This window comes from Symsagittifera roscoffensis, chromosome 5 (assembly GCF_963678635.1).
Source record: "Symsagittifera roscoffensis chromosome 5, txSymRosc1.1, whole genome shotgun sequence".
Classification (NCBI taxonomy): Eukaryota; Metazoa; Xenacoelomorpha; order Acoela; family Convolutidae; genus Symsagittifera; species Symsagittifera roscoffensis.
The window spans coordinates 15,784,103-15,812,045 of record NC_087066.1 but is presented as its reverse complement, the minus strand read 5'-3'; the positions used below and the strand labels follow the sequence as shown (position 1 = coordinate 15,812,045).

Sequence of the window (27,943 nt, the reverse complement as noted above, 5' to 3'; positions counted from 1 at the left end):
TTTGTAGAACAAGTAATGATTTGATTCTTCCTTGTGCAATTGATAATAGTTCTGTTTTTCTTTCATGTAAATGTCCATTCGGCTTAACTTGATTATAAGTTTACTCTTTTTAAGAAATGACTAAATACTTTTTCCGGGCTTTGGTGTTAATGCTTTCTAAAGTACGATTTCTTCGTTTCAGATGAATTGGCTCAGCGTTGATTACTAGCCGTAGAAATGAGCAGTATGTACATAAACAGGATAATTTTTTGTATTTTGCTGACACAGCTGCCGTGTTTCCATTCAGTCGACGAAGAGTTGCAAGAAGAATTAGAGATAAGGAGACAAGAATGGGCAGAAAGATCACATAAAACTGATTCTCTATCTCTCCTTGTGTTCTCTTTCCTACTCATTATCACTCTATTCTCCATTTGGTTTCTGAAGCACAAGTCATGGAGATATGTTCACGAGACAGGGCTGTCTTTAATTTATGGTGAGAAATCGGAAAATTTGAAAATCATTAAAAAGAAACTTCGATATCGAAAAATCTGATTGTAGATATAGGAAATATTGAAAAAATCAAAAAAAAAATAGGTCTTCTAGTTTTATCAGCGTATACAAATATTGCAAATGTCATTTCAAGCGTGGTTCTTCAACAACGATAATTTGTCCCCTATTTTTAAGGGATAATCGTGGGTGCAATTGTACGATATGGTGCTCCCACAAACAGCTTGGAAGAAACTCCGCCTGTGTTTGCGAATGAAAGTTTAGATGTTCCGCCCGATATTATTCATTTGAAGATTGTAAACTTTAGTACCTGGGCCTACAGGATTGAGTCGGAGGTGTCTACTCTCACTGGCACTCTCAGAGACAAAGTAATTATCTGTCTCGTAGATTCTCTGAAATTATATCCTGAATCAATTGTTCATTCTCGAAAATGGACTGAAAATGTTGAACCTTCAACTCGCTGCTTATTTCAGCTGCTTTGAATGCAAATCATAATCGTCGATTTTCATTCAAGTATACATTGTTTTTTACCCTAAGTGATAATTTATAAAAATGCTTCTAAAGCAGATAATGTTCATGAGAAACAACAATCACGGACGGTATCTGGAATTATTTTCAAATGCGAGGAAGAGAGCCAATTATGCTATACGTATTTAGGCTCTCTATAGCGTTGTGAAAGTGTCATGCTGAAATTTTAATCCAATTTACTAACAACTCCAGAATCTGTCCAGGATTGTTGAATTTCGCCATTGCGATTGCCATTGAATGGATTATGAAATTATGGGCTCAAGAAATTTGAAAATATTTTTCAGGCGTGGATGATTTAATTTGATTTTTTTTAGGTGACTTTCGACCCTGAAATATTCTTCAACGTGTTTCTGCCTCCTATTATATTCAATGCCGGTTTCAGCATGAAGAAGGTAAATTTAGTTCTTGGAGTATGATTGATGTTTCTCGGCCTTTTTTTGGTGTTCTATATTGTTTGATGTTTTATGTAGGTGCATTTCTTCAGTAACTTTGGCTCTATTCTTGTCTATTCGTTTGTTGGAACTACAATCTCTAGTTTTGTTGTCGGGTAATCATTCAAGTAAATTGTTATTAAAATATAATTTGCCACATGATGACTCATGGCTGTTTTTGTTTTTAAGGTCTATAACTTACGCCGTTTCTCTAATCCAATCTTCAGTGGTCTTCAGCTTCGCAGGTAAAATCGGATGATCCTAGTAGGCGCTGTTAAAAGATCGGTTCTAGTCGTTTTCCATCTTTTTAGTGTCTTGATTTTCATCATTTTTGTAGCTAAATGGTGTGTACTAGTTGTGGCCACATGACACAACATTCTCTAGTCAACCATTCAATACATCTTTAAAAATGTTTCTTGTCTTTGAATTGCGAAGTCAATTAGCGCAAAAATTGTGCTCAATTTCGAATTAATTTGTTCCGACCATTGAAAATGAGGGGTGGGGGGGGGGGGGGAGATTTTGTCTTCGGGTGTTTTAGTTTTTTCTTTTGTTTTCCGCGCAAAATCAGGTATCACAAATAATCATCGGAATGAGTCGATTGATATATCATAGCAGAGTCGATAAAAACCGGTTTGAATTTTTTTAATTTTAGTCAAATATTGAGCAAGTATAACAATCGAGTAACGTTCGGTTTAAGAAAAGTCGTACCCTAGCTTAAGAGTACTTGTTATTTTTTAGCGCTAAATGAGAGAATCTTCATTTAGCGCTCCTTTGCAAAAAAAATCAATTTTTTTTTTAAATTATTGCTTAAAAAATGTTATTTTTTTGATCGTTATTATTTTGAAGAAAACATTGTCGTTTATATTTATTCACTAGCTTTCTACGTGATTGCATAGTTCTCTTATCAAACCACGCAAAAAAAACGGCCCTAATTTAAAAAAAATGAACGGTTTTTAATACATATAGTCGGAGCATTCTGTGCTACTCGCGCAGCCACTCGCTTTCCTTGTTTGTGTGACCTCGTCACATATACTTTTTACCAGAATGTTTTAGAATGTCTGTTCTTCGGTGCCATAATCTCAGCCACTGACCCGGTGACCGTCCTCGCTCTCTTCAGTGACCTCGGAGTTGACCCGCACCTGTACTCACTCGTGTTCGGAGAGAGTGCTCTGAATGATGCAGTTGCTATCGTCCTCTCAGAGTAAGTTTGAGATGCTTAATCAGTTAAATCAAGAGTATGTATATATCAGGATGAGGCAAATTGCATTTAAAGTGTTAGGTGAGATAGACATTTTCAGCAATAAGCTTTACGTTTTCTCAAGTTGTCGAAAATATTGCGAAAAATTCAAAAGTTTTTTGCTCAAATATTTGTTTCCATTTGATTGTAAAATATTTTGTTTGAAGCATTTTTCGCGACTTCGCGAACATGGAAAGGTACTATTCTAGTGGCTTGAGCGCAAAGTTAAATCTGTCAAATTGGACCAAGTTTGTTACAATTTCATGTCAGCTGGTCCATTCATCCAGAGTACGATAACAATTGGTTTTCATTTTATACACGCGAAACTAGCACCCAAACTGAATCTAATTTGCTGCAGGCTGCTGTATTTTGTATTTAGTCAAGTTTTTATTTTCATTTGAAAGATCAAAGTAACATCCTCCTCACCCCGAAGATTTTACGCTCGCTTGAGGTTTGGATCAAAATTCTTCTTGGTTGAAAATTCCAGTTTACAACTGAGTTGAACTCCTCCCCCTAGGTTGCTTGTTTGTTAACTTGATCCAAATAAACATTAACAGATCTATTGAATCAGATGTGTTTGATGATTCTATGTTAAGGGGTTGTGTATATTTTTGTTGTGTTTATTTCAACAGGACTATTGAAGGCACACAGGAATATAAGTATTCTGATACTGCTTCCTCTTCAAGTCTGAATTCTTCAGCTGGGTTGGTAACTAATTAATCAGCACAACCGAACTATTTTTAGTATAGCGTATGCCTAGTGAAATTATGAATGTTGCATTGCTAGTAGAGTATTATGTTCGAATTTCCGCTTTTAATTTTTGAAAACCGGGTATTTTTATTAGAAGAAAACAATGCTTATGTTTTTTTTGTAAACGGAATGAAGCTAAATAAAGATTCGTGTTGCATGTCTCAAACTAATGCCGAATTTTTACCATTAACTAATTAAATTTTTACAATAAAACTGTGCGATATAGCTATAATGCATGTTGACGCTGTAATGAAATAAGTCTATTCTTATTGTTTATCAGAGTAATTAGGGAGAAAAAAGGCACCTTATTGGTTCATCTTAGAATTTTGTGTTAAAAATTGAATTTGTGAATAAAATAACATGAGTAAAAATAAAAAGTATTCTGAGTTGAAGCTTCACCATCTGCATCTATTGAACTGTTTTCATGGTCATCAAAAGCATTGACTGACAATTGGTACTTAAGTTAACATTTCACGTGGCGGGTTTTAAATGTACCCTTTTATTCATCGCTAATTAGTCATAAGCTTAAAGCACTTTAGATTTTAGTAGTGATCCAATTTCTGCTAGTTAATTGTGGGTTCTATCTTTTTGTTATCATGACAGAAACATACTTATATCTGCATCATTTTGATTAGTCAATACTTGTATCTGACCTGATGTTGTGTACGTGTTTGTGTAGGTCTGTTAATGAGCAAATGACAAAAACTATTTCGTTCTCGGCCCTCGACGCTCTGAATGCGCTCGGAAGTTTCGTCACCATCTTCGTGGGTTCCTGGGCCCTGGGTGTTCTGATAGGGGTCATAACTGCATTTCTGACCAAATTCATGCGCTCTCTTCACCAGCACCCGATGATTGAGACGAGTCTCTTTCTGATTTTGTCCCATTGCTCTTACTTGATTGCGGAGAGTGTCGGATTCACAGGTGAAAGGAGTCTTTGAACACAATTTGCTAGAACATGAAACCAAAACTCACGTGATTGCGGAGGGGTGTGTCTAATCATTATGAGGCGCTCTTTTTTGTCTTTAAACTTGCCAAAGCAAGTGTATTGCAACAGCGTATTTGTATTAGCCTTTTTTCCAGTTGCAAACTTGTTCACAGATTTAATAATAATAAATTGTTTTCAAAACATATCTAACTTTTTATATACTCTTTTTTTTATAAAATGCTGATCGCTTTGGTAATCGCCATTAAACCCAAATCGTCTGTTTTCAGGCGTTTCAAAATTTTAAATTTCACATAACCAATTTCAATTGTTTTTCAACTTTTATTTTTCCTCACCGATTTTTATGATGATAAACAGAAACCAGATTATTCTTTTTTCTGTTTCTAGATGTCTGTTTCTTGCATCAATTGTTTCGCGTTTGCTTCGGAACAGATTTTGCACATTCCTTGGATTTGGGATTTTGGCAAGGAATTTCGTCAGCCTGTTATTTAAAGCTCTCTCTGCAGTTTTCCTTATTGCTTGCTTGCTTGCTGGCAATAATGATCTTGGTCGATAGTTGGTTGAATTGGTTTTTGCGTCATCTTCAGGCAATCTGGAAAATATGTGTATCAAATGTTTTCTGGGTGAACTTGGTAAAGACTTAAATTATTGCGTTGCTTATTTTTAAATTGCCAATACGCGACGTCAAATATGCCTGCAGAAAACTTGCGTCCTGGTTTTTTGTCAGCTGGAATATTTATGAAACATGGGTCCTTTGAAAGGATTTTGTAAAAATATTAGCGGTAAAATTTAAAAGACCCAATATATCAGCGCTAAATTATAAAGCTGTGAAATTTTTGTCATTTTTTTCGACTTGTAGCCTTAGTTTCTGATTTTGTTGTAAAAAGTCAACTACATCAAATAAAAATATATTTTTCAATTTATAGTCTATTAAACATGAAGTAAATGTTTTCCTCTCGATTTAACCGTTTCCGGCTAAAATAATGGCTTTTTACAAACTAAATTGCTCAGTCTGTATTAGAAAACAGTCTGCGTTTAAGTTACAAATTATGTATTCTAATTATTCGATCGATTTCGAATGATCTGATTAACTTTGAAAAACCTTATTTTTGTTTTTAGTTTTAGTTTTTTTCTATCGATTTTTTCATACTTCATTGAAAATTAGTTGCTGAGTTTTAGTCTTGTTTTCATCAGTTTTATTCGAGAAAAATTCATTCTAACAGAAACTGAAAAACCATTTTCTGTAAATATTGTTAAACATATTTGTTATGCCGAATCTGCCTCCATTCTTGGGATTTTTATCTGGCTTTCTTTTTTTCGTTAAATTTTTTGTTGCTGTTATAACGATAAACGTCATGAAGTGTGACATAAATGGCATTTGAATTGGCAAAATTTGACTCGGCATGTTTTTTTTGAACAAACATTTTTTTTGAATTTTTTCTAAAGTAATCTGTGATGTTCTTTGTAATTAATTCAAATTGAAGCTATTGATTCTGAGACTGTACTATGTAGCGTCCGTCGTCGGAAAAATGTGTCATGGTTGCCGGTTTTGCATACATGAAGTTAAAAATTTTTCTATTATGATTTTTTTTTCAAGTTGTATTATCTGACCATTTTCTTCTGTCTCAATAATGCAGTCATAAGAACCTTTGTAAAAAATAATGGAAGTCTGGTTTTTGCGAAAATTCTTTTTTCACCACAAACTATTAGCTCTGGGTTGAATTTGTTGAACGAGTTTTTTGAATAATGTGTGTTTGAGATATTTTCGTGATATTTCGTATTTGAGTGGTAAATGTAGGTTTTGAAATATGCTGTAGTTTTTGCTTTAAATTGTTTTTTCTGTGCATCATCTATTACAAGTAATGCGAAGATCCATTTCGCCGTTTCAGATTTTTTCGCTTTATGGTGTAAATATGAATTTGGTTAGCTCTTTTGCCGTCCTCCTTGTCCATCGATTTTTCACTGGAAAATTTTATTCACCTCATTCAATTGTATTGCAACAAGCTGAATATCCTCAAATGTATAAAACATCAGCAGTAACCATAAAATATATTGTATTTGATAAAGTTAATAGTTGTCTGGTTAGATCAATGGCAACAAGTCAGTTGGCTTTGATTAATTGATAACATCTTCGATTTATTTCAGGTATCGTATCTCTTCTTTTCTGCGGCGTGACTCAAGCTCACTACACTTACTACAATCTGTCCCTCGAGTCCAGACGACAAACTAAACAGGTTCGTACTCAAGTTCCGTAAAATCGATGGTTCGAATCAAACTACCTGAAGTAGAAATTGATTTGGTTTCAATTTTAATTACGCATAGAGCGGTTATTTTTTTCTTTAGTTTAACCGGTTTGAATTAACCGGTTGAATCCTGATTTCTTGGAAAAAAATGAAATCACTCAAAATCAAATTTAAATTCATTGATGAAAAGTTATTGGATGCAAGGTAGTGCTTTAATTAAACCGTGTGATTGATTGTTTCGAATTTTTTTTAACTGGACACCATAAAAAATATTTCTTCCATAAAAAATATTTCTTCCATAAAAAATTTAAACTTTCTATAGAAGGATTTCATATACTTTAACCCATTCAATTCAGCTGTTTGCAATTTAAATATTTTTTTTGCGTGTGTGCTTTTAGCTGTTCGAGTTCCTCTCCTTCCTGTCTGAGAACTTCATCTTCCTGTACATGGGCATCACAGTGTTCTCCTTCCCCTCCCACCAGTGGAACTACATGTTCATTCTGGGGGCATTGGTTGGCATCATTGTAGGCAGGGCAGCCAACATATACCCACTCACATTCCTCATCAATCTAGCGAGGAGGGAGCCACACAAGATATCCTTCAACTTCCAACACATGCTCATGTTCTCAGGTTACAACTCAGTTGTGAATTATTAGAAGGATATTTCTCAACTTCGAAAGTTGAATTTTTTTATTTTAAACAATTGAACTCATTAAACAACCGAACTCATCGTCTTCGAAACGTTTAGACATAAAGTACATATATCAATGTTATGTGGCATAAAAATCTTATTTAAAATTTGATTGCTGTTTAGTGTTGAATACAGTACTATTCTGTTCGTCTTTAGTAATAATTTTCAGAGAAAATGACCGAAGGATCATTTCTCAACTTCCTTAATGTTGTAGGACTGCGAGGCGCAATAGCGTTCGCACTGGCCATCCGGAACACCTCCACAAGTGCTAGACAGTCCATGCTCACCACTACTCTGCTGATAGTCATAATCACAGTCATTTGTTGTGGCTCATTCGCCACCAAAGTGCTCGAGTTGCTACATATTCGGTTAGTCAATAATTTTGTATGAAATGCTAGTGTTTCCATAACGAAGTCATGACTTGGTCGCAATCGCGTGCTGGTAATTTTTGGCGTAAGTGGCGCGAAATCATTTTGGAACTGCATTAAGGCAGATTTTCAGAATGATCTGTCGGGTGAAAACTTTTTTCTAATGTACCGCTAAAATTTTTCTCGAAGTTCTAGAATGATATTTTAAACTTTCTTTCAAATTAAAATTCAATTTATTTACTCATTTTGTCATGAATTTAAGAAACTTTTAAACTGCTAAAATGTTTTGATTTAGTATGTTGCAAAGTATGTCAATATAGGGTTGGCGTGAAAGAAGACGACAGCTCCTCCGTTGCTGATGATTCAAGTCACAGAAGCGGTGTAAGTGGCGGAAGTAATGCATCAAATGTCAACACTTTGTCCAACGGGGGCGCCAACTCATCCCAGCACTACGATGAAAATTTCAACAATGTAACATGGCTTGTCAAAAATATATCTAGCTTTTTTCGGCTAATAATCTCGTTACAGTTGACAAATATAGTGTCTTCTAAAACTATCTAAAAATAATAATGCTAATGTTTCTGTAAAACAGCCTTGCGAGAACATTAAATGCACATTTTGCCAAGTTTAAACTGAAAGTTGAAACAAAAGTTGTATTTGATAAGCTTTCTCATGGTTTAAATCGATATTAATTGATGTTAATTTTGATAGGATAAGCATTTCGCAATGGGTTCAATTGAGAGCGACGGCGAGAGGATTCAACCGCGGATTGTGAACTCGCAGCGGAAGGAAAATATGCACCCGATCAGCGCTTCCTGGTACGACTTCGACCGAAAGTACATCAAGCCCATATTGACAGTGAACCAAGGACACCCCTTGTACCTGACCTTCCCACAGCCATGGTGTCAGCCTATAGTGAGGTACTTCTCTAAGTCACGTGACGACGATAGAGGAGGACACGCGAGGCGTAACAATAGAGACAGGGAAGAAGAACAGGTTGCGTACGGGAAATCAACGCAAAATGGAACTACAAGGGACGCTGTTTACGTTAGTAAAGTAGTAATCATGCATTAATCCGATTTTGTTAAAATGTTAAAAAAAACATGACAAAATCTTATTTAAATGAAAATTTTACGGTATATACACACACACACACACACACACACACACACACGCACACTTACACACATACACACACACACACAGACACACACGTTATTTTTACCCAGGTTACGGTATATTTATAGATATTGTCTCATGAAACTCAGGTTACGATATATTCATAAATATTGTCGTGATGATTCGGTTTCTTTTGGTTTCAGGTGAAATTGGACAATAATTTTTGGATACTTAAATCATTTTTTCTAAATCGAACATACGTCGTAGATTTAAAGGGCAGTCAGAAAGATCAGTGCATCTCTTTGATACATGTAGTCTCGTTCGGATTAATGTTTTGTTACACTAGCAAGAATAGTGTATTAGTATGACTGTACTTTTTTTCCAACCTAAATCGCAAACAAAACTGCTCATTTGGTGGCCTTTTTGCTATAAGCTTGGTCTGTAGCAACGAAAATTTCAAAATAAGTAGTTTCTGCTTTACGTGTAGCTAGTATTTAACTGTTGTTAATCGTCCGTGGCTGAAAGGGACGTAAGACTCCAAATCTCGAGGTCGCTGGTTTTTCAATTTGTATGAATTTGAAAATTTTTTCCAGGAAAAATTGATTTGTAGGACTTTCGTTTGTCTGCTTATGTTTTGGTCGGCTTAGATGCCACGTCGGGGAATTCTTATTGTGCTGTAGATGCGAGTGTTTTTGATTTACATTGTAATTTGTTAAACTTATAGTCATGATCTTGTATGTTTTCCTTTGTTTTGCTCTTTAGTTTTTTTCTTGAAAGCTTTATTTGGCCTAAATGGTGTCAACTTATGTTTTATCTGCTTGGTTACCTTATTTTGTGAAGCTTCAAGGGTTTTGTAAAGCTTCAAAGCTGCAAGATTTCAAAGTCCTCAAAGTTAATTGTTCGAAATTTTTCCATTTTTTTGACATCATTTTCTGATGGCATTTTCGGCTCAATGGGCGTCTTAACAATTTTGTCGCCTTAGTAGCCGCTTGGTAAATTCTTAAAGTTTATTTAATAATGGTAGTTGTGTTTTTCTGAACTTATTTTCATTTTCCCAATTTTTTTTTTCAATTTTAATATTTCCGTCTCAATTTCTATTCGCTAGCTTGCTCCTTTTTGCTTCTGTTTCGAAACATTCGTTCAAAATGGCTAGTTAAAACATGGCTAGTTTTTTTTGTCCAATTTTGTTATTTCCGTTCCTTACTAGTTGCTAGCTTGCAATGCTGCGATTGTGTTGCATCGCAAGTAATTCGAAGCTCCGCTTCGCCTCTGTGTGTGTTTAAAGTTCACTTCGTATCATTTGTTGAAAAGTAGGCAAACTCCACTATCTAGCTGCAAAAGCAAAGGTCAAGAAAAAGTGATCAACTTCCATTTTCGAAAGTGGAATTTATTTTTCAGGGCAATTAAAAGTTTACCTATTGATCCAGTTTTCTCAAAAAAGTGTCAATCATAAGTAATTCTTTAAATTCAAAGAGCTTTTTCTTTCTTTGAATTTCAAAATTTATGTTTTTCAAAATTAAGTCAGATTTTTTTTTCTGTTTTTTTTTGCGTTCATGACTGTTTTTCAAGTTGATGTTGGCTTTGTTTAAAGCCATTTATTTTGTTGGCCTTTTTCTTTTTATCCATAGTTTTAGTAATGCTATAAAAAGTTAACGTTCAAATTCCGTTTTATTAGAGACGTTCATTCTTGTTGCCGTCTTATTTACCGTCCCTCATTTTAAATTCTGTTTTTTTTTCATCCAAAATCTTCGATAAGTAATTTAACTCACATTGGCGAAACATAAATTGACAAAATTGCACATTTTAATTGATGTCGAATTTCAAAAAAAAAGTTCCCCAAGCGCGGCATTTTAAATGGTGCTGAGCAAACAATCAACTAAGCAATTACCGAAAATTCTTGTTTTTTTTTGCTTCAAAAACAAATAGTGTTTACGCGAAATTGCGTACAATTCTCAATCGGAATTAAAAATTATCACTCAATTATCATCATTTTTTGGCTTTTTAAATATATTTTCAGTTTTTTCAAAATTCGACCAAAATGAGGTCTATTGATTTCCTATTTTCTTCTTTGGGAAATCTGTTTACTTAAGTTACTATAAAATAAACGCAGATGTTAAGGTAGGTTTGTTTAAGAGAATGATACAAATAAAAAAATATAGTGAATGAAAAGTGTACACAACCTTGATGGGAGAGCTGATTTTTTGTCTAAATTGTACTTTTGACAGATCTACCGGAAAAGGGCACAATTAGTGTTCGGGACACTAGAAGCGTCAACGGTATTGTTCTAAAGTTATTCCAATCATTGATGTCATCTTTTTGTCATCAAAAAAATTGATCGCATTTTATAGGGCCTGTGGATATTCGGAAATAATTAATACGTGCGTCATCTACTCAAAATATAATCATTTTCGAGGAATGTAAAGCATATTGGCTCTCCTTTGACCAAAGCCCTCTGCTTGAGCTAAATTTCAATTAAAGGCACTCGCAACTTCAAGTTTCGCACGCAAAGGGGCCCTATCAATTCTGTCCCTTTCATCAATAACCTTAAGTTTCTATCTTGCTGTTCATTTTATGTCTTATCAATGGTCTCTTAAAGTTGAAAAAAAATTTAATAAAACTCTAATTACTTCATTTACGGCAGTTCGCCAAAATACATGTATTCTGATTATTCCCGAAAACAAAAAAACGTATGCTATTGGCACCTCAAAAGCTAGATTTAAAATTCTATAATTGGTAACTAAGTTTGTTTATTAAATGAAGGGTGGCAGTGATGAAGTTGAAAGCGACACTGACATCATTCTTGAAAATGTCGGAGAAATCGCAACCAGCGAAATTGACCCCGCCTCGGCGCACCCGGACTTGCATTCTGTGGTCACAAAGTCGACTGCTGTGAGTTCGAATCCCGTACATGACGCCCCAATTGTGGCTATCGCACCACCCCCGTCCGACTCGACGTCACCAAAACGAGGTCCACTAGCGCCACCGCCAGGGATGCAAAACGGTGATCAGACTACGACTCTGGAGTTGTAGTCTTATTCTTGAGCCAGAGTATACAGACAATGATATGTATAAATCCGGATGAAATTGATTTTTTCAAAGTTTTGAAATTATATTTTTGATTTAGGCAGTATAATGAAATGCGAATAACCTTTAATTTATCTCTCTTTTTGAGGTCAACAAAATTTGGACGCTTTCCTTTAAACCTTGATAGAAAATTGTGTCGAGTTATAACTGATTTCAATTGTAGAATTTAGTATAACTGAATGATTCGCCTGAAGACATTGACTCTAATCACTTTCTGTCATAAACCGTCTGAAGCTTTTTACCCGCAATTATTACGTTTTACATTCTATTATGCTTAGCTGGGGCCTCAAATCATCTCAAAGTTGCTAGAATTTATTTCAACTCAAATTGCAGTTTTCTTGGATTGTCATCATATTGAGAAAAATTTTCCACAACCAGAAAACTTACTGACTTGAGTCTCCATAAGTTCTCACTTTTATGAGCATGTCTATCTCATCGTTTTTCGAATGTTTTCTAGCGACTTGTCAGTAAAAATAATTAATCAAGCCTTCCTTTTGAACTTGAGATGATTGGTTCACAATCGACCGATAAATAGATTGAACAATTACCGAGAGTTAGTCTTCCTCGACAAAAAAGACAATCCATAGTTTTTGGAGGGACGATTCATGTCAATTGATTTCTTACTTAATTTTTCAGATCTGATATGTAAATAAATATCCAAGTAAGCTGTCAACCTGGTAATCAACGGCGAAAAACTCACTCAGAGAAAATGAATCTGCAATTGGTGGTGTTTCTCCAGCTATCCTTGGGTTAGTGATCCCACTAAAATTGTATCTTGGCTACTATCCACAGCTGAATCAAGCAATGTATTCAATCGGTGTGGTTGACATAAAAACAAGTAGAACTGCTGCGTTCATAGAAAACGTAGCCACTTATCTTTTTTTCGAATCGTTAATTAGTCCTTTTATCAAATTTTTTCACAACTATTTTATTGCTTGAGCATACTTTTGTGTGAAGTCTATTGGGTAAGTTTTAACCCCTAATTGACAGCTATCTTATCTGGAAAGTTTGCCTCTGAAAATATTCCTAAAGACAAGACAGTTACTAACAGAAAACTACCTAAGATTCAATTTTCTCCTGTTTTAAATTATGGTCATGCTTAACTGCTAAATCTTTGCTAAAGGAACTGAAATTTTTTTGCTATTGTCTTAATTTGAAGTAATCGCCAAATTTCAGCATGTATGGTGATCCTGGGCACTACAACGGTCCAGGAATCGGAAAACCAATTCAATGCAACATCAAACAATTGCACCACACATACAACGTGCAACGACTGTCTGAAAACTGCAGGCTGTGCGTTCTTCTCCTGCAAACTACCAGGAGGTTAGTTAAAACCATTTTACCCTTCACTGTCGTTCTTACTATAGAAGGAGGGGTGAAACGTGTTACAAGGAAAGATAATCGTTTCTAAATAACTATCGACCTTGAAGTTAATCCTTGTTTTCTTACTATCCTTGTTTTATTACTAAGTCGTATAAGTTTTTGTTGAGGTATAAATAAGTTATCTTACAATTTTTTGCAGAAATTAAAAGCAGAAAAATATGTGATATGTTTTCTTAGTTTTTTTTCTTATCTCTTCCTAAGAGCGGAATGGGTTTGCAACATAGGGATGGGTTAAACTCGCTAGCAGGTAGTAAATAACCGTGCCGAAAACAATTAGCTCCATGGGATATGTTTTTTTTTGTCGTTGAGTTTTGAATGACAAGTAATTGAAAAATTGGATCTGTTTGTAAACTCGTGGTTTGTGATTTCAAATATGAAATATGATAACACACAAACAATTACTGTTTTTACAAACAAACAAACAGTAAACAAACAACTTTTACAACGCATTGCTGTTCTTTCATGCCGGAGCACTGATTATTTAAGATCAATGCAATTTTCTACTTAGTGTTCAACCAATCAGATTGATGTGCGGGAAATTGTGAGGTAAAATTTGGGATTCTATTTATAAGTGCAACGCGCAAGTTGGTGTATAAAAGTGAAGATTTTAAAAAGTATTTTCGTTTAATGTTACAGACAAGTTTGTGGCTTTCGATTGTGAAGTTTCAGGAAGTTTTTTATATTTTTGTTGTCTGTTTCAGATGATAAGAAGTGCAATCAGAATGTGACAGTTGAGCAGCTGTGTAATGGCAATGCATCCGCCCCTATCGAATACACTCAAAAATGTAGGCCATGAAAACCTAGCTATTTCTAGGCAATGAAAACCTAGCCATGAAAAACTAGGCATTTCATCTGCCCCTATCTGTTCCCCTCATAAATGTAGGCCATGAAAACCTAACTATTTCAAGCCATGACAGCAGTTGAGCAGCTGTGTAATGGCATTGCATCCGGGCCTATCGAGTACACTCAAAAATGTAGGCCATGAAAACTTACCAATAAAAATCTCCAAAGTATTCAAAAATATCAATGCTAGCCGAAAATACAAAAACGAGGATACAAAATCAACGCGAATTAGTGTCGTTTTTTCTGCGTGGTTTGATGAAAGTCTCTGAACTTAAGCTAAGAACTTAGGCTTATTCGACAATCAGAGTAAAATAATCGTATTAGAATCCAGTTTAAAAAAATCATATCATCTTGCGTAGTTTTTGTTCGCAACGTGGCGGTGAAAAAGAAGCTATGAAAACTTCACTGGAGTTTTGATGGCTTAAAAAAAGTTCACGGCGTTTTCTAAAGAAGCGTGGTCGTTCGCTTTTCGCCCAAAATGGCACAAAAAGTTCAAAATTAAACCAATTTTTCTCGACACTGAGAAAGTTGTTTAAAATTTTTCATGTCGTTCGAATCACGAATGAACGGGCTAAATTGGTCGGAACAATATAATATGTCTAAGAATGTAGTTTTTGATCAATATGATATGTCTAAGAATGATTTTTTTTCCAGCACGCTATGGAAAGTACAAAGTGATATAATAAGCGCCCAGCAACGTATCAATAAAAACAAACAGCCTGCCTCTAATTAGGTTGGAGCGATTTCTGAGCCAGGTTAAATGGTCGCTTACGCATTAGAAGCACGAGATGTATCGCATTTGTACCCTAAGATTTGGAGTTCGAGTCACGGTCGGAGCTTGTTTTTTCATTACGAATCAAATTGAAAAGTTTTGCCCGGGAAAAATTTAATAGTCGGACTGTCGTTTATCTGCTTATGTTTTTTCGGCTTAGTTGCTTCATCGGGGAATTTTTGTGCGCTGTCAGCTTTTTTCATCATAGATACAAGTGTTTTTAAATTACTTCTCTAGTTTTACTTCTCTAATTTGTAAAATTTATAACCACGACGTTGTAATTTTTCCTCGGTTTTCCTTTTACTTGTTTTTTTTCCTTGAAAGTTTTAGTTTGCCTTAATTGTGTCGGCTCATGTTTTATCGGCCGAGTAATTTTATTTTGTGAAGCTTCAAGAACAAAAATGAATGATTTCAGGTAGTTTGTGCTGCAAGATTTCAAAGTTACTTTTTTGCTCCCTTGGCCGCTCGGTAAAAACTAAAACCTTTTAAGACTGGTGGTTGTGTTTTTTGACTGTTTCTTACGCTTGCGATAAGTAAGCGGTATCAAATCCGCGTGTAGATTTTTTCGGGTTAACAACTAGTTTAACGAAATCAATTGAAACACTTATTCAAGTTCAATTAGTACTGATCATATAGGCGATTTTGATGATGCAATGCAGCTGACACGCGAAATATCTTGAAAACTCAAATTTAACTAGGTACTAGTTTTTACTGGGTAGTTTCTAGGGGGACCTGAAATTTTAAGTTTTTACAATTTTTTTTGGCTCAATTGGTGTCTGCTCAAAGATTGTCGGACTTGATTCCGCTTCGTAAGTTTTGTTCATTTACTAATTTGAATTTCAAATGTCTCGATTGAAATGTTCGCCTGGAATTCTTGTTTGATTTTCAAAAGAGGGTATCCATAGAAAGACTTACACTCATGTGTGCCTGCATACTCCGCTGGTTTTTTTTGTTTTACCCCTTTGTCTACAGCCTTCGAAAACGTCTGTGGGGAAATGTTTGACCAATGTTTTGGATTTTTCTTTCTTTTTCTCAAAAATAACCTACGAAATCCGAAGTTCTGGTTGCATAGAATGAAGAAGAAGCTCCCCTTTATGAGCGTCTACCCTCAATCTTCAAACTTTTTTTTGCACTTTAAGTTATGGCCCTCGGAATTTTGAATTTTTTTAAAAAATTTTTTTATCGTTTTTGAATCTTTTCTACTTTTCTCGAGAACTCACCTTACATTCCTAAGGTTGTGGGTGCAATGAAAACAACGGTAGTGGGAAGGACCCCTGAATTATTTGTAGCAATGTTTTGCACCAAAAAGTTAATCGTCCTAGGAAAAGTCAATTATGGATTTTTTGAGAGTTTGTTTTTAGTTTTTATGAATTTTACCGAAAAATACCTTCCCATGTCTGAGATTTTGGGTTCAATACAAAGAACCGGTTGAAACTATTTTGCATATGTAAGTACTTCAAAAAAAATTATGGTCATCAGAAAAGAAAAAATATATGATCTTCTGAACCATTTTGTATATCTTTTGGTTTTTTCTCGAGAACTGCCCTGCCAAGTCTGCGTTTTTGGGTTCACTCGAAAAAACAGGCTAGGTGAATCTCTTCTGCATAAATTTCTACGCCTTAAAACAAAAAGCTATGATTCTCGGAAATGTCAACTTTTTGATTTGTTGACCGTTATTAAGAGTAATGAACGTAGTGAAGACTCTTATTCAGGTCGTGCTGATTTTTTTTCCAGGAAAAGTCTAAGAAGTCTCTAATAACTACAGATGTGCATTCATACATATTGATGCATTTATGAATGCACTTAGGTATATATGCACTTTTTGAGTTCGATTGAAATTCATCTGCTGAAAAGGACGTACATGGCACTCTCCAGATACGAACGTGGAAATGGCGCGAAAAAACGTGAATGATTTCTAGTCTTGAAATTGGAATTTAATTTTAAGATTTCCAGTGGAATAAAAACATAACTTATTGATTCAGTTTTCTCCAGATGGGTTCATATGATCAAAAAAGCGCCAATCATAAATTCAAGGAGCTGAAAGAGCATCTATTTTTTTCTTCGAAATTTGAGATTTTTTCAAGAAAGTCACAATTTTTTTTATGTTTACTTGCGTTCCTTACTCTTTTCAAATCTTCGATTGGCTATTTTTTAGATTTTTCTGGATAACTATCCTGCGAAATCTGATAAAGGTTTAATCGACACAACAAGTTGTTCGAAGCTTCCTTTTCTAATTTGCTACACCCAGTTTCTTGCGCGATCACGCGAGTGGTTCCTGCAGAAGCGGCTACTCTCTAATTTGTTGTGAGATAAGTGTTATGTATTTGAGAAAACTCCATAATCTCAAAAAAAATTTCACTCTTTCAACTTATTTTAGTAGAGAAACAACTAAGGTTTGGGGCAAAGTCCAATTTTTGAAGTTAATGGTTTCGTCCCGCATCAGTATAACCAAGTCAAAAAATTTCTGACCCGTATCTCAAGCTTTAGTTGGGCCCTAGATTTCTTTCATTGAGACATAAAAAAATTGAATGAAGCTTTTTTTTTATGAAGCTCAGTTTCGCCTCTGTGTTTGAAATTATTTTCATGTTCCCAAGGTTTTTCTTCGATTTTGTTATTTCCGTCTCATTTGCTGTTCGCTAGCTTGCTCCGCTTCGCCTCTGTGTAGAAAACTCCGTTCAAAAAGTCGAACTTCGTCTGAAGAGAAGAAAACCAATAAGTCGAAACAAAAACATAAAGGATCTGCTCGTTTTCAAAAAAATGGGACGTGTTTCTGTTTTGTGTAATTCTTGTAAAATCATTTTTGGTTGACCCAAAAAACTCGACAAACTCCACTATTTGAGGTGCGTTTTTGTTACGACCATTTAAAAACGCGGGGGAACTCGGTCTTTGTATTCGTGTTTTAGTTTTTTTGTTTACCACGTAAAATTAGGTACCACGCATAATCATCGGAATGGGTCGAGTTATATATCATATTATATGGTCAGCGTGCATGCATAAAATAGCTTGTTCAAGCTTAATTTAAGCCGCGAATACTCAATTTTTCTCGAGTAAAATTAGTTCTTGGAGTGTTTAGCGCCATTTTGGGAATAACATTTTCAAAAATTCGAAAAGTTCCGCAAAAACATTACATTAGAAAAAGCTTGTTGAAGTTTTCTAGAAAAACTTTTTTCTAATTGGACTATTTGACTATGACTGTCTAATAGGCCTAACTTTTCTATTCATACAGAAAAAATGACACCAGTTTGAAAAAAAATTATATTTTCAAGACTATGGTCGGAAGATTATTTGCTATTTGCCTAGTAACCGGCTATTCTTGTTTAATTTCAAATGTGTTATGAATAATTTATGCAAAAAGGAGTTCAATTCAGGTTTGTCTGGAAATGAAACTGAAGTCGGTAGGTATACTAAGACTATTCAATTTATCGCTGTATAGTCATATTTTGAAATGAGATAATACCCGGTTAAGGCTTCTCTTATGATCAAACGGCTGTAAAAGGTGACTGCAAATGATTGACCCCATTATGAAGCGGGTTCTACAAATTATTGGTCGTTTTGGATTTTAGAGAATTGGAGCTTTAGTGAATTTCTGGCGTGGTTTTCTTAAACTTGAAATCATTTTTTATTAATCAATTGTTACAATTGCGATAAAATTATTAATATTATTATTCACGCTCATCCTCTTCATCCTGGAATCATGGTGGTTATGGTTGTTTTCCCCTTACAGGCGAGAACAAAAACGACAACCCAGTTGATGAATTAGGAGACGATGGGGGTAAAGAGGTGGATCAGAAACAGCAGCCCAAATACAGAGCCACTCAGCACTTTGATCTGGCCTCGTTTGTGGGGGGCATAGCACTCTCGGTCTGCCTGTCGGGTATTATATTCATCATATACAAACTATGGCAGTCCAAGAATCAGGTCAACTATGCGAGTGTGGATGGAAAAAGCCAATACTAGTAGCGAACCAACATCGCAAAAAAGAACACCAGGACATGACAAGTCTAGAATGATATAACAATTATGGTCACAAAAAGCAAAAAGACTTCATATCAAGAACAAAAGTGCATGCATAAATGTAAAAACACGCGGAAAAAGATTTTAAATGAAAGCCTTTTAGTAAAGTTTGTGATTAGTCCCTTGCAATATTTGTCATTTCATGCTTCATTGTCATATGGTGCATTATTATCATCGGTATGTTGTCAGATTGGTATGTGACGATTTAGCGGCAATGATGGAGAAAATCAATAAAGCATTGTAACGACAAATCATTGTCTCAGTTTACTGTCATTACGTCACTTGCGATTTGAGCTATTTTACACCATGAACGAACTTCAAAATGGCGGTGTTTGTATATTTTTGCTTCTTTTGTAATGATGACGTTTATGTTCATTACTCACGGACTTTTTTTTAAATTAGTTCAAATCGCGCTGTTTCAAAAAAGAATTTGTATGCATGAATTTTTCATGGTGTAAGTACCAAATCTCTAAATACATCCTCCGCTATTGCAAAATTAAGATGAAATTGTCGCTAAGAAAATTTCTTAACTCTTGAACTAGTCATAAAGTGGATTTCTTTTACTAGATAACACATGGGGAGAAATAGTTAGAGATCCGAAGAATGTTGCATGAAACCATATCAATTTTGAGTTAGCATGCTCATAGAAGGCTTCTTACAGGTCTATGAGCACAGATCGCAGTTAAGATATCGGTGGTGCTTATCATTAAATGTCTATCCATTATGCATATTTGTTGGTATCAATTGCAATTATTTCCAAATTAAATGTGTATAAAGTAGTTTTAAGTAAATGTTTGGAGAAGCACAGTTTTCATATGGAGTCATTTACTGGTTTTGGCGTTAAATTATAAGTTCGTATGGGCAAATGCTTAAAAGTACGACTTTTTCTGGTCAAAGTCTAGAAATGCTCGAAAAACTTGTTTTTTCAAAAATGGAAAAACTTCAGATTTATCTCATCCGTTTGGACATTTTATGGTTGAAAAAGAATATTGATTAAGTTGAGCCATACATGATCTGTTTTTTTAAATAAATTTTTTAGACAGCAATGAGGGGAATGCGACATCCTATGTACCGTCCAAGGCACATGATGGGGGGACCACCTCCTCACATGATGGGTGGAGGTGGAGGGGCTTGGGGTATCCGTGCTCCACCTCAGGTGCACCAACCCCCTCCCCCAAGGTACCATCACACACCTCAATTCGTACCCCATCTTCCATTCGATCCTGTATTGTGTGAACCAGTGTTCCCAAGGGTCAATGAACCGGTGGATGAAAGCAATATGAACGCCATGTTGCTGAAGCGACACCAAGATATAACGCCTACTCCTACTGAACAAGCGAATCAGTTGGCGTTGATGCAAAAAGTGCAATCTGTCCTGGACAATTTAGTAGTGGCGCCTCCTCAAGGCTGGGAAGTTATCATCGAGGAAGTGAGACAAGTTGGATCCTTCAAAAAATCGACGATTTGCGCGGGACATAACGTAGCTGATATGGTAGTGGTGTTAAAAATACTTCCGACCATAGAAGCTGTGAATCAGCTGGGTAGAAAAGTGTGTGAAGAAGTTCAAACAGCTGATCCAAGAGATGTAATTCACATGCAAATGAACGAAGGAGGCTGTGAAATCTCGAATCCTTCGTGCACTGTGAATTTAATGATCACGACAGGTCCTGCTAATCTCCGACAACTGGACAAGGAGCTGCATTTAGACTACAAGCCTATGGTTCAAGCTATGGCCTCAATTCGTCATACAAGATGGTTCGATGAAAACGCTACCCATTCCTCGATCAAGGTTCTTGTTCGCCTCCTGAAGGACCTGCGATCTAGGTTTGTGGGTCTGGAACCGATGAATCCCTGGATCATTGACTTGATTGCTCATTACTGTATCATGAATAACCCAACCCACCAGCCGTTGAGTCTGGCAGCTGCATATAAACGTGTGCTTCAAATTCTTTCAGCAGGCTTCTTTCTTCCCGGATCTCTGGGTATGCTGGATCCATGCGAAGCTGGAAATGTCAGGGTCCATACCGCTATGACCTTGGAACAACAAGATCAAGTATGTTACACTGCGCAGACTTTGCTCAGAGTTTTAGCTCAAGGCGGGATGAAAAAAGTGATTGGTATTGATCCAGATACTAGTGTAACTGAGACGCTTTCCGTTTGGAATCAAAATGTAGTTGTATCTCCCTCGGTTAAAGCGTATGAACCACCACAACCTGTGAACCCAGAAGAGGAAAGTGCGTCAAAAACTGCAGAGGTTAAGATCGAAAGTTAAGGAAGTTGCTCTCTCCGAGTTGCTGATAATTTAAAACGTTTCATATGAAGTTAATGCCAAGATGTATTCGCGTTCTAGCTTTGCACACTTTTATTATTGAAGGTTTATAATTTGAAGGTAATGCTGATAAGAATATAAATCTGGCATTAACTACACTCCAATTTATGTTAATTGTCTTTGTTTTAATTATAAATTTCCATGGACGTTCAACGAAAGAGTGCTTGAAATCAGTAGAAAGAATGCAACCAGCAATGTCATAAGATTTATTAAGCAATTATTTCTAGCACCTCGTTGAACCGATCATTCTGATTATCGCTGTTATCTTGTTCAATTTTTCCTGGCATGACCTATATTTGATTCAAATATTTGATTTCTTGCGATATGTTCAAAAATTTATCTTCTAAAAGATCATGAGAGTTTTTTACATTGAGAAAAGTAATTCGAGGTGTTTGTAGATGGGACGCAATCGGTACCGTGAGAACTCGTAATAAAAGGCATCTCGCAAAAAATAAGTAAAGCCACAACTCGTAAAACTTTAAAATTAATTTTCAACGGAACAATTTTGGTTTAAGGTCGTCTGTGGGCACACGTAGCCGCTTCGCTACGATAACCGGCTCCAAATTTCATTTAGTTTTGCCCTCTGTTTGCAAGCTTGCAACAAATTGGCGCGACTGTGGTGGTGAGTATACTGCGAGTTGTCTTTTAATAGGAGTTGTCTTCTTTTGCTCCGACTATTTGAAAAATGAAGAGGAACTTTGTATTCGGGTTTTAATTTTTTCTTTATTTTTTAAATACTTTTTTGATTTACTCGCAAAACAATGTTTTAAAAATGATCACCGGACTAGCTTGAGTGATATATCATATGAAAGCCCTGGTGGTGATTCGAACAACATAAAAAATGTTCATAAAAATTTTCCCAGTGTCTAGAAAAGCTGGTTTGAATTTTTTTTATTTTTGTTCTAATTTCGTGCTAATAAGGTGACCGTCCAGACTTACAATAGCTTATTTATGCTTAATTCAAGTCGTGAAAACGTAGTTTTACTCGAGTAAAATTAGTTTTTGGAGTTTTTTGCGCCAATTTGGGAAAAAAGAAAATCAAAAAATTTCTGCAAGTAATTTTTGTACTTTTTTACGATTTTTTTTTCGTTTTTCAAGTTTTTTTTTCTGAAAAATTTGTTTTCCAGTTGGCCTATTCTACTGTGACTGTCGATTATGCCTAAGTTTTTATCTTAAATTTTTTTATCATACCACGCAGAAAAAAAGCAACCCTTTTTTGAAAAAAAAAATTTTTTTTGTATTCATCAAGACTTTGGTTGAAACATACTGTGATACTTGCACAGTAACCGGCTGCCCGTGTTGCGAGTTGTCTTTTGCTGAGGTTTGTCGCATTACGGGATCCAGATTAGTGTGCACACCTTTATCGTAACCTGTCACGTGTATGGCTAAACTGCCTCGCTTTATAGTTTACACGTGACGAATTATCCTGCTATACGAAATCGTTCCAAATTACGAAGTCGCTTTGTCCTCATAAGAGCAGTCTTGCTTTGCTAATATCCTAACAAGATACAGCGCAAGACAGATTTCAATTGGAGTTTTGTGAAAATTGTATAAAAGTTCTGAACGCTCTTAGCTCATCATCAACGCGATTTTTTTCTATACCTGTGATCAAGTTATACAGGTTTGAAAATTGCCTAAATAATTAATGATCTAGTTATTTTCTTGTTGCATGGATAGTCTTACACATTCCATGCTGATATGATAGAAGCTAATTAAAACCTAATGGACCATAAGAACAATTTACCTCCAAACTAACTAGCTGAACGATCACGCCCTGAAAGTATGTGATTATTTTTTGAGATTTGAGTTTTTCTCTCAAAATTTATTCCTTGATTTCAAAGTATAATTTCAGTTGCGAGAGCGAGTGAATTGTAATCGGGAACTAGGCTTTTCCCCCTAACAATTTTTCTTACATAATATGTAAGAAATACGTGCAGTTACTTTGACGTGCAAAACCTGCAAACTAACATGCTCAATTTTCTTCAAATATCCAATAAAATTACCTCGTAGATCATTTTAGGTATAAGATAATTTTTTCAGATACCCTAATTTTGCTGTTTTTGGATTTGTGGTTTTCGTCCCAATTTCTATCGGCTGGTTCTCCGTTTTTATTTCCAAATGCAATTTGTATTATTTGCGACGTGTTTCAAGCAGTTTCGTTTCAATGCTTGGGATTTTGAATATATATTTTTTGGTTAAATGGGGCCAGCTTATGTTATATTGGCTGAGTCAATTTGTCTTGCGTAGACTTAAGGGCGATTTTTTCATGATTTTACGAGAGGGATATGTAATAATTTTCAGTTTTAAAATAGGTAATCAGATTTTGATCGCTGTATTTGTTACGCCTACTGTTTTGTTTTCGGCTTGACGAGGGTTGACCGAATTTTTGTTGTCGGCTTAGTTGCTGCTAGGTCATTATTTCTCAATGCTGTTAAAACTGCTTGTGAACATCATTCAAGACTAAGGTGGATAATAATTGTATATGTAGTTTTTTTCGACTTATTTCAAAAACAATTGTCCTTTTTTCAAAATCGTGTAAGGCAATGTTTTGATTGCATTGCAAGTGCTGCGAAGCTTTGCTTCGCCTCTGTGTAGATAATAAATTGTTCGTGGTTTACTTGAAAAGCTTGGAGTGTTTCGAAAAAAATGTTGCCGATATTTTACAGGGTAACTTCCCAAATGGCATTAAAAAACACTTTTCTCAAATGGCATAAATTTCAAGCTTTAATTATAGTTCAAACTTTTTGGAGTGCAGCCAGTTTTTAGACAGCCGCGTATTCATACTCGTCAGTATTTAGACAAATACTGTATGAACCAATCAGAATCGAAAAAAGACATAAATAATCCAAAATAAATAATAATTATTTATTAATTTCTTCTTTGTTTCGATTCTGATTGGTTGAAACAGTATTTGTCTAAATACTGACCAGTCTGAATACGCGGTTGTCTAAATACTGATATGTAACCAAACTTTTTCTACCAATTTTAAATCTAAAGTTTTGACAGGAACGAAAACATGTGAACAAGATTTGGAATAAATTACTTCTAAACAAATGTAAAATGACAATTTTGTCAGAAAAGTTGACCACAAGAAGCTTATTAGTAACAGCAAGCGTATGCTTTGCGCTTTTGTTAAAAAATTCTACAATCTTTTAAAGATAAAACGTCAATCAACTTTTGAATTGACAATTCGACTAATTTTTCCACATGGTTCACGAATAAGTTTTTCTCGATTTTTGTAATGCAACTGTTGCATGAAATTTATGCCATATGGGAAATTTTTCATTTTTATGCCATTTGGGAATTATGCCATTTGAGACGTAATCATTTTACTGCATACCTTTTCTATCCTCTTCGCCTCTGTGTTGAGTGATCAAGAAGGGAGATTAATTATACTGATCGGTGTTTGTTTTTCAGTTAAAGTCTTCATCTTTACTTTATGAACTTTATTTGACCTCTGTGAACATGATAAACATAGTTAATAGGTGGCGCTCGTAAGGTAACAGGTTTTTTTTGCGCTCGTAAGGTAACAGGTTTGTTAAACAACTTTGGTTTGTAATTTTTTAAGGCTTGTTTTCTTGTTCAATAACATTTTCTCACTCGTGCGCTGGCGATGGTTGACCTTAACCTAAGTGAAAGCTCCCTTTGCCATTTGGTTTTAGCGAGCTCCTTTCTCCAAATAAGTGCAAACCCTGTTTGTCGTTTCTTGTTGTTTCGAATACCCTCAGCTAAACTATGACATTCAAGTCTTTTCTAGTTCTCAATTCGATTTACATAGTTCTTAAGTTGATTTTACGACAACCGAAGGCGAGGAGAGGAAGTTCATATTCGGGTGATTTTCCTGTCTTGCGGCATCTTGTACAACAAATAAACAGCTAATGGGATCGAAAGGTAGATGTGTGGTAGTGCAGACAGTACAGTTGTGCTTTGAGCGGGAAAAAAAATCGGACAAACTTTTCTTGTGTCGAGAAAAACAATTCTCAAGTTTCCGATTTTTTGAGATTTTAGATGCAAGAGTAAGGCTACTGTTAGAGAGGGAGAGAGAGAAAGAGAGAGAGAGGGAGAGAGAGAGAGGGAGAGAGAGAGAGGAGAGAGAGGAGAGAGAGAGAGAGCAAAAAAGAGATTTTAGATGCAAGAGTAAGGCTACTGTTAGAGAGGGAGAGAGAGAAAGAGAGAGAGAGGGAGAGAGAGAGAGGGAGAGAGAGAGAGGAGAGAGAGAGGAGAGAGAGAGAGAGCAAAAAAGAGATTTTAGATGCAAGAGTAAGGCTACTGTTAGAGAGGGAGAGAGAGAAGGAGAGGAGAGAGAGAGAGAGAGAGCAAAAAAGAAAGATAGAAAGAGACAGAGCGGGAGAGAGAAACTTGATTCACACAAAAAAAAGAATAGAGTTAATGAAAAACAAGAACGATAATAATCGGCCTATTCTATTCGATTATTCCAACATCAATAGAAATTTTTTTTTTTAAATTTAACAAAGCTGTGAACCTTGACATGTACAACCATTGCAAAAATGTAAATACATTTTTAAAGAAATAAAGGAAACGATTCGTAATCCCTCTTCAAAAATTATCTAGGTGGTTTGTAAATTGACTCCTGTAAACAAGTTGAAATAATAAGTCTGAATTATTCGTAAACAGGTTTATCCTTGTTGAATTTTTTGTCACTAAATGGTCTTTTTGATGAGTAGCTTGAAATCAAAGTGAGAGCAACAACGTAACTTATACCCAAAAGTGTCAAGACACGATACTGAAATCTTTCGAATTTTCTGAGGCTGCCGATGCTAGGGCACCACTTGCATGAACCATAAATTAGAGACAAAATCAGGGTACAAAGAAAACGATATTTTTTTCTCATTACCATATTACTGAAAGGGTACACTTCGTCGCATAGGCTAAAATTTTGGTTTTTCATAAAAATGGTCACTTTCACCACAATGCGCATCCCTTTGAAGGCTAGGAGAATTAATGAGCCCGAAGTCTTTACTAGTTTCAACGTCGCACAAATCTCCATCGTTGAAGTGGTAATTTATTGCCACTTTCCCTAAGTCAGCTATTTTACAGTTATCGGCATAAAAGATATCAAGTTGTCATAAGTCCCTCTGCATTAAGCTTTAACATCGCTCTGTACAAGATCGGCTAATGGCAGGAAAAGTTTCAGATCATGGCGTAGAATACTGTCTGGCAGAAAATTTTTAAAACAGTAAAGCGGGCCTAGAAGTTCTAGGCCCGGCTTTACTTTGTTTCATAAATTTTTTGCCAGAGATACTCCAGGAGGTAAAGTCTACCGGAGCTGATATAACAGTGATGATCTTAACTGTTTGCTTGCACTTTAAATACTAAGATTACACAATAGCTGATGAGCATGTGAACAAATTTCCCCCAAGTTAACCAAGTGAATAGTCCCCATCTAAAAGAAGAAGATTTGAATTGAGATGCAGGTACAAATAAGAAATGAATTCACTGCGTCTGGGACACTATACAGTCGGATTTGCCTATCTGGTAGCTTCCCAAGCCGGTTCTCTTTAAAAACTGAAGGATTTGTGAAAAACTTTATTTAATTAGAAAACAGAAGCTCAAAGAATTTCCGATTGTCTCTTAAATATTCCACTTTAAAACTTGCGAAAAAATTCCGAAACTCAATATCAGACATTTTCATCAAGTTTTCTGGGATTAAATCGTTTTTCTGCGCAATATTATAATAGTTAGTTAGCTCAACAGAAACAGCATTAGCCATTGTTTGTGACCATGGTAAAATTAGCGGCAAAATGCTTTCAAGCTTTGACCGTTTTGAGCGACAAAAAGTTTTCGAATCAGCATCTAACCAATAATTTGGATATTTTTTTCCCTATCCGTGAAATATGTTTTTAATATCTTAATATGGAAAAGCTCAAAAACAATATCAAGTTTGTATCAAACGTTACAAGTATGATCAAACTTTCTTTCGAAAAATATGGTTCGTAGTACTTTTTTCTGTGCGAAAAAAAATTTACTTCAATAAATTTTTGATAAACAACCATATGCAATCCGACAATTTGAGATTATTCGGGTTGCATAAGATTCATAATACTGTAGATGACTTTTGCTTGAAAAAACACTACGGGCCCTGTTAATTACTTCCTTGAGTTTTGCTATTTTTGCAAACTTTGCCGTTATGAACTCTAAAATGGAGTCTTTGTCGAATGTTTTTCCAAGACATTTAACGGTATCACCAACTAGTGTCACAGAACTTTCACTCAATGTCTTTGTACCAAACTGCATCAGTTTTGATTTCGATGAGCTGATTGTTAGTTTTTTAGGCGCACACCAGTCATCCACAGTTTTAATTACTCCTAAGATTTTCTCTTGCATTTCTAACTTTTGTTCACAAAAGTATATCAGCAAAGAGGGGTTCTTAGCAATGCAAAATATACTTTGCAAAGTCATTCACATAACAATAAAAAAATAAGTGATTCTAAAACTTATCCCATATTGAAAATACATAATCTCAGATTTGCCGTCTATCTTATCAACATATTACAACCGATTGGAGAGATAGTTCAGCGTTACTCCTTTTAACCTCTTGTATTCAAGTTGTTTTAAAAAGTTATGAGTGATGAAACCGGTCAATCTTTTGCTGAAAATTTTTTCAAAAATCTTACAAAAGCTGTTTGGTAAACTACTTGGTCTGTAATTATTAGGATCGTCTGTGTTTCCACTTTTGTGAAGAACAATCACTTTTGCATTTT

General features: G+C 35.3%; 3 protein-coding genes across 5 annotated transcripts in view; all 3 read left to right on the top strand.

Annotated features, from left to right (window-relative positions):
- The window catches only part of LOC134846380 (sialomucin core protein 24-like), a 267,010-nt gene extending 247,339 nt beyond the window's left edge, over positions 1-19,671 (top strand). Inside the window, exons 2-6 of the mRNA XM_063863703.1 lie at positions 12,515-12,629; positions 13,057-13,203; positions 13,965-14,048; positions 18,247-18,273; positions 18,603-19,671. Of these exons, the coding sequence (XP_063719773.1) occupies positions 12,590-12,629; positions 13,057-13,203; positions 13,965-14,048; positions 18,247-18,273; positions 18,603-18,835 (531 nt within the window). The 5' untranslated portion in view covers positions 12,515-12,589 and the 3' untranslated portion in view covers positions 18,836-19,671. The remainder of the gene's footprint in view (positions 1-12,514; positions 12,630-13,056; positions 13,204-13,964; positions 14,049-18,246; positions 18,274-18,602) is intronic.
- On the top strand, positions 186-12,390 carry LOC134846375 (sodium/hydrogen exchanger 9-like). 3 transcript variants are annotated; one of them, XM_063863695.1, is made up of 15 exons: positions 186-472; positions 664-854; positions 1,329-1,406; positions 1,485-1,561; positions 1,635-1,690; positions 2,499-2,646; positions 3,315-3,386; positions 4,112-4,353; positions 6,521-6,609; positions 7,017-7,248; positions 7,524-7,677; positions 7,998-8,148; positions 8,389-8,724; positions 11,022-11,072; positions 11,557-12,390. In XM_063863695.1, exons 1-15 carry the CDS (start codon positions 217-219, stop codon positions 11,824-11,826), a joined length of 2,403 nt encoding a protein of 800 aa, XP_063719765.1. In that variant the 5' UTR covers positions 186-216; the 3' UTR covers positions 11,827-12,390. The 3 variants fall into 3 exon arrangements, with proteins under 3 accessions (XP_063719765.1, XP_063719767.1, XP_063719766.1); XM_063863697.1 differs by lacking the exon at positions 3,315-3,386 and having other exon boundaries at positions 11,557-12,389; XM_063863696.1 differs by lacking the exon at positions 11,022-11,072 and having other exon boundaries at positions 11,557-12,389.
- Positions 19,672-19,902: 231 nt separating the features above from the next.
- On the top strand, positions 19,903-21,556 carry LOC134846379 (interleukin enhancer-binding factor 2 homolog). The gene has a single exon (XM_063863702.1). The coding sequence runs from the start codon at positions 19,938-19,940 to the stop codon at positions 21,162-21,164; it is 1,227 nt and encodes a 408-aa protein (XP_063719772.1). The 5' UTR covers positions 19,903-19,937; the 3' UTR covers positions 21,165-21,556.
- Positions 21,557-27,943: the final 6,387 nt, after the last annotated feature.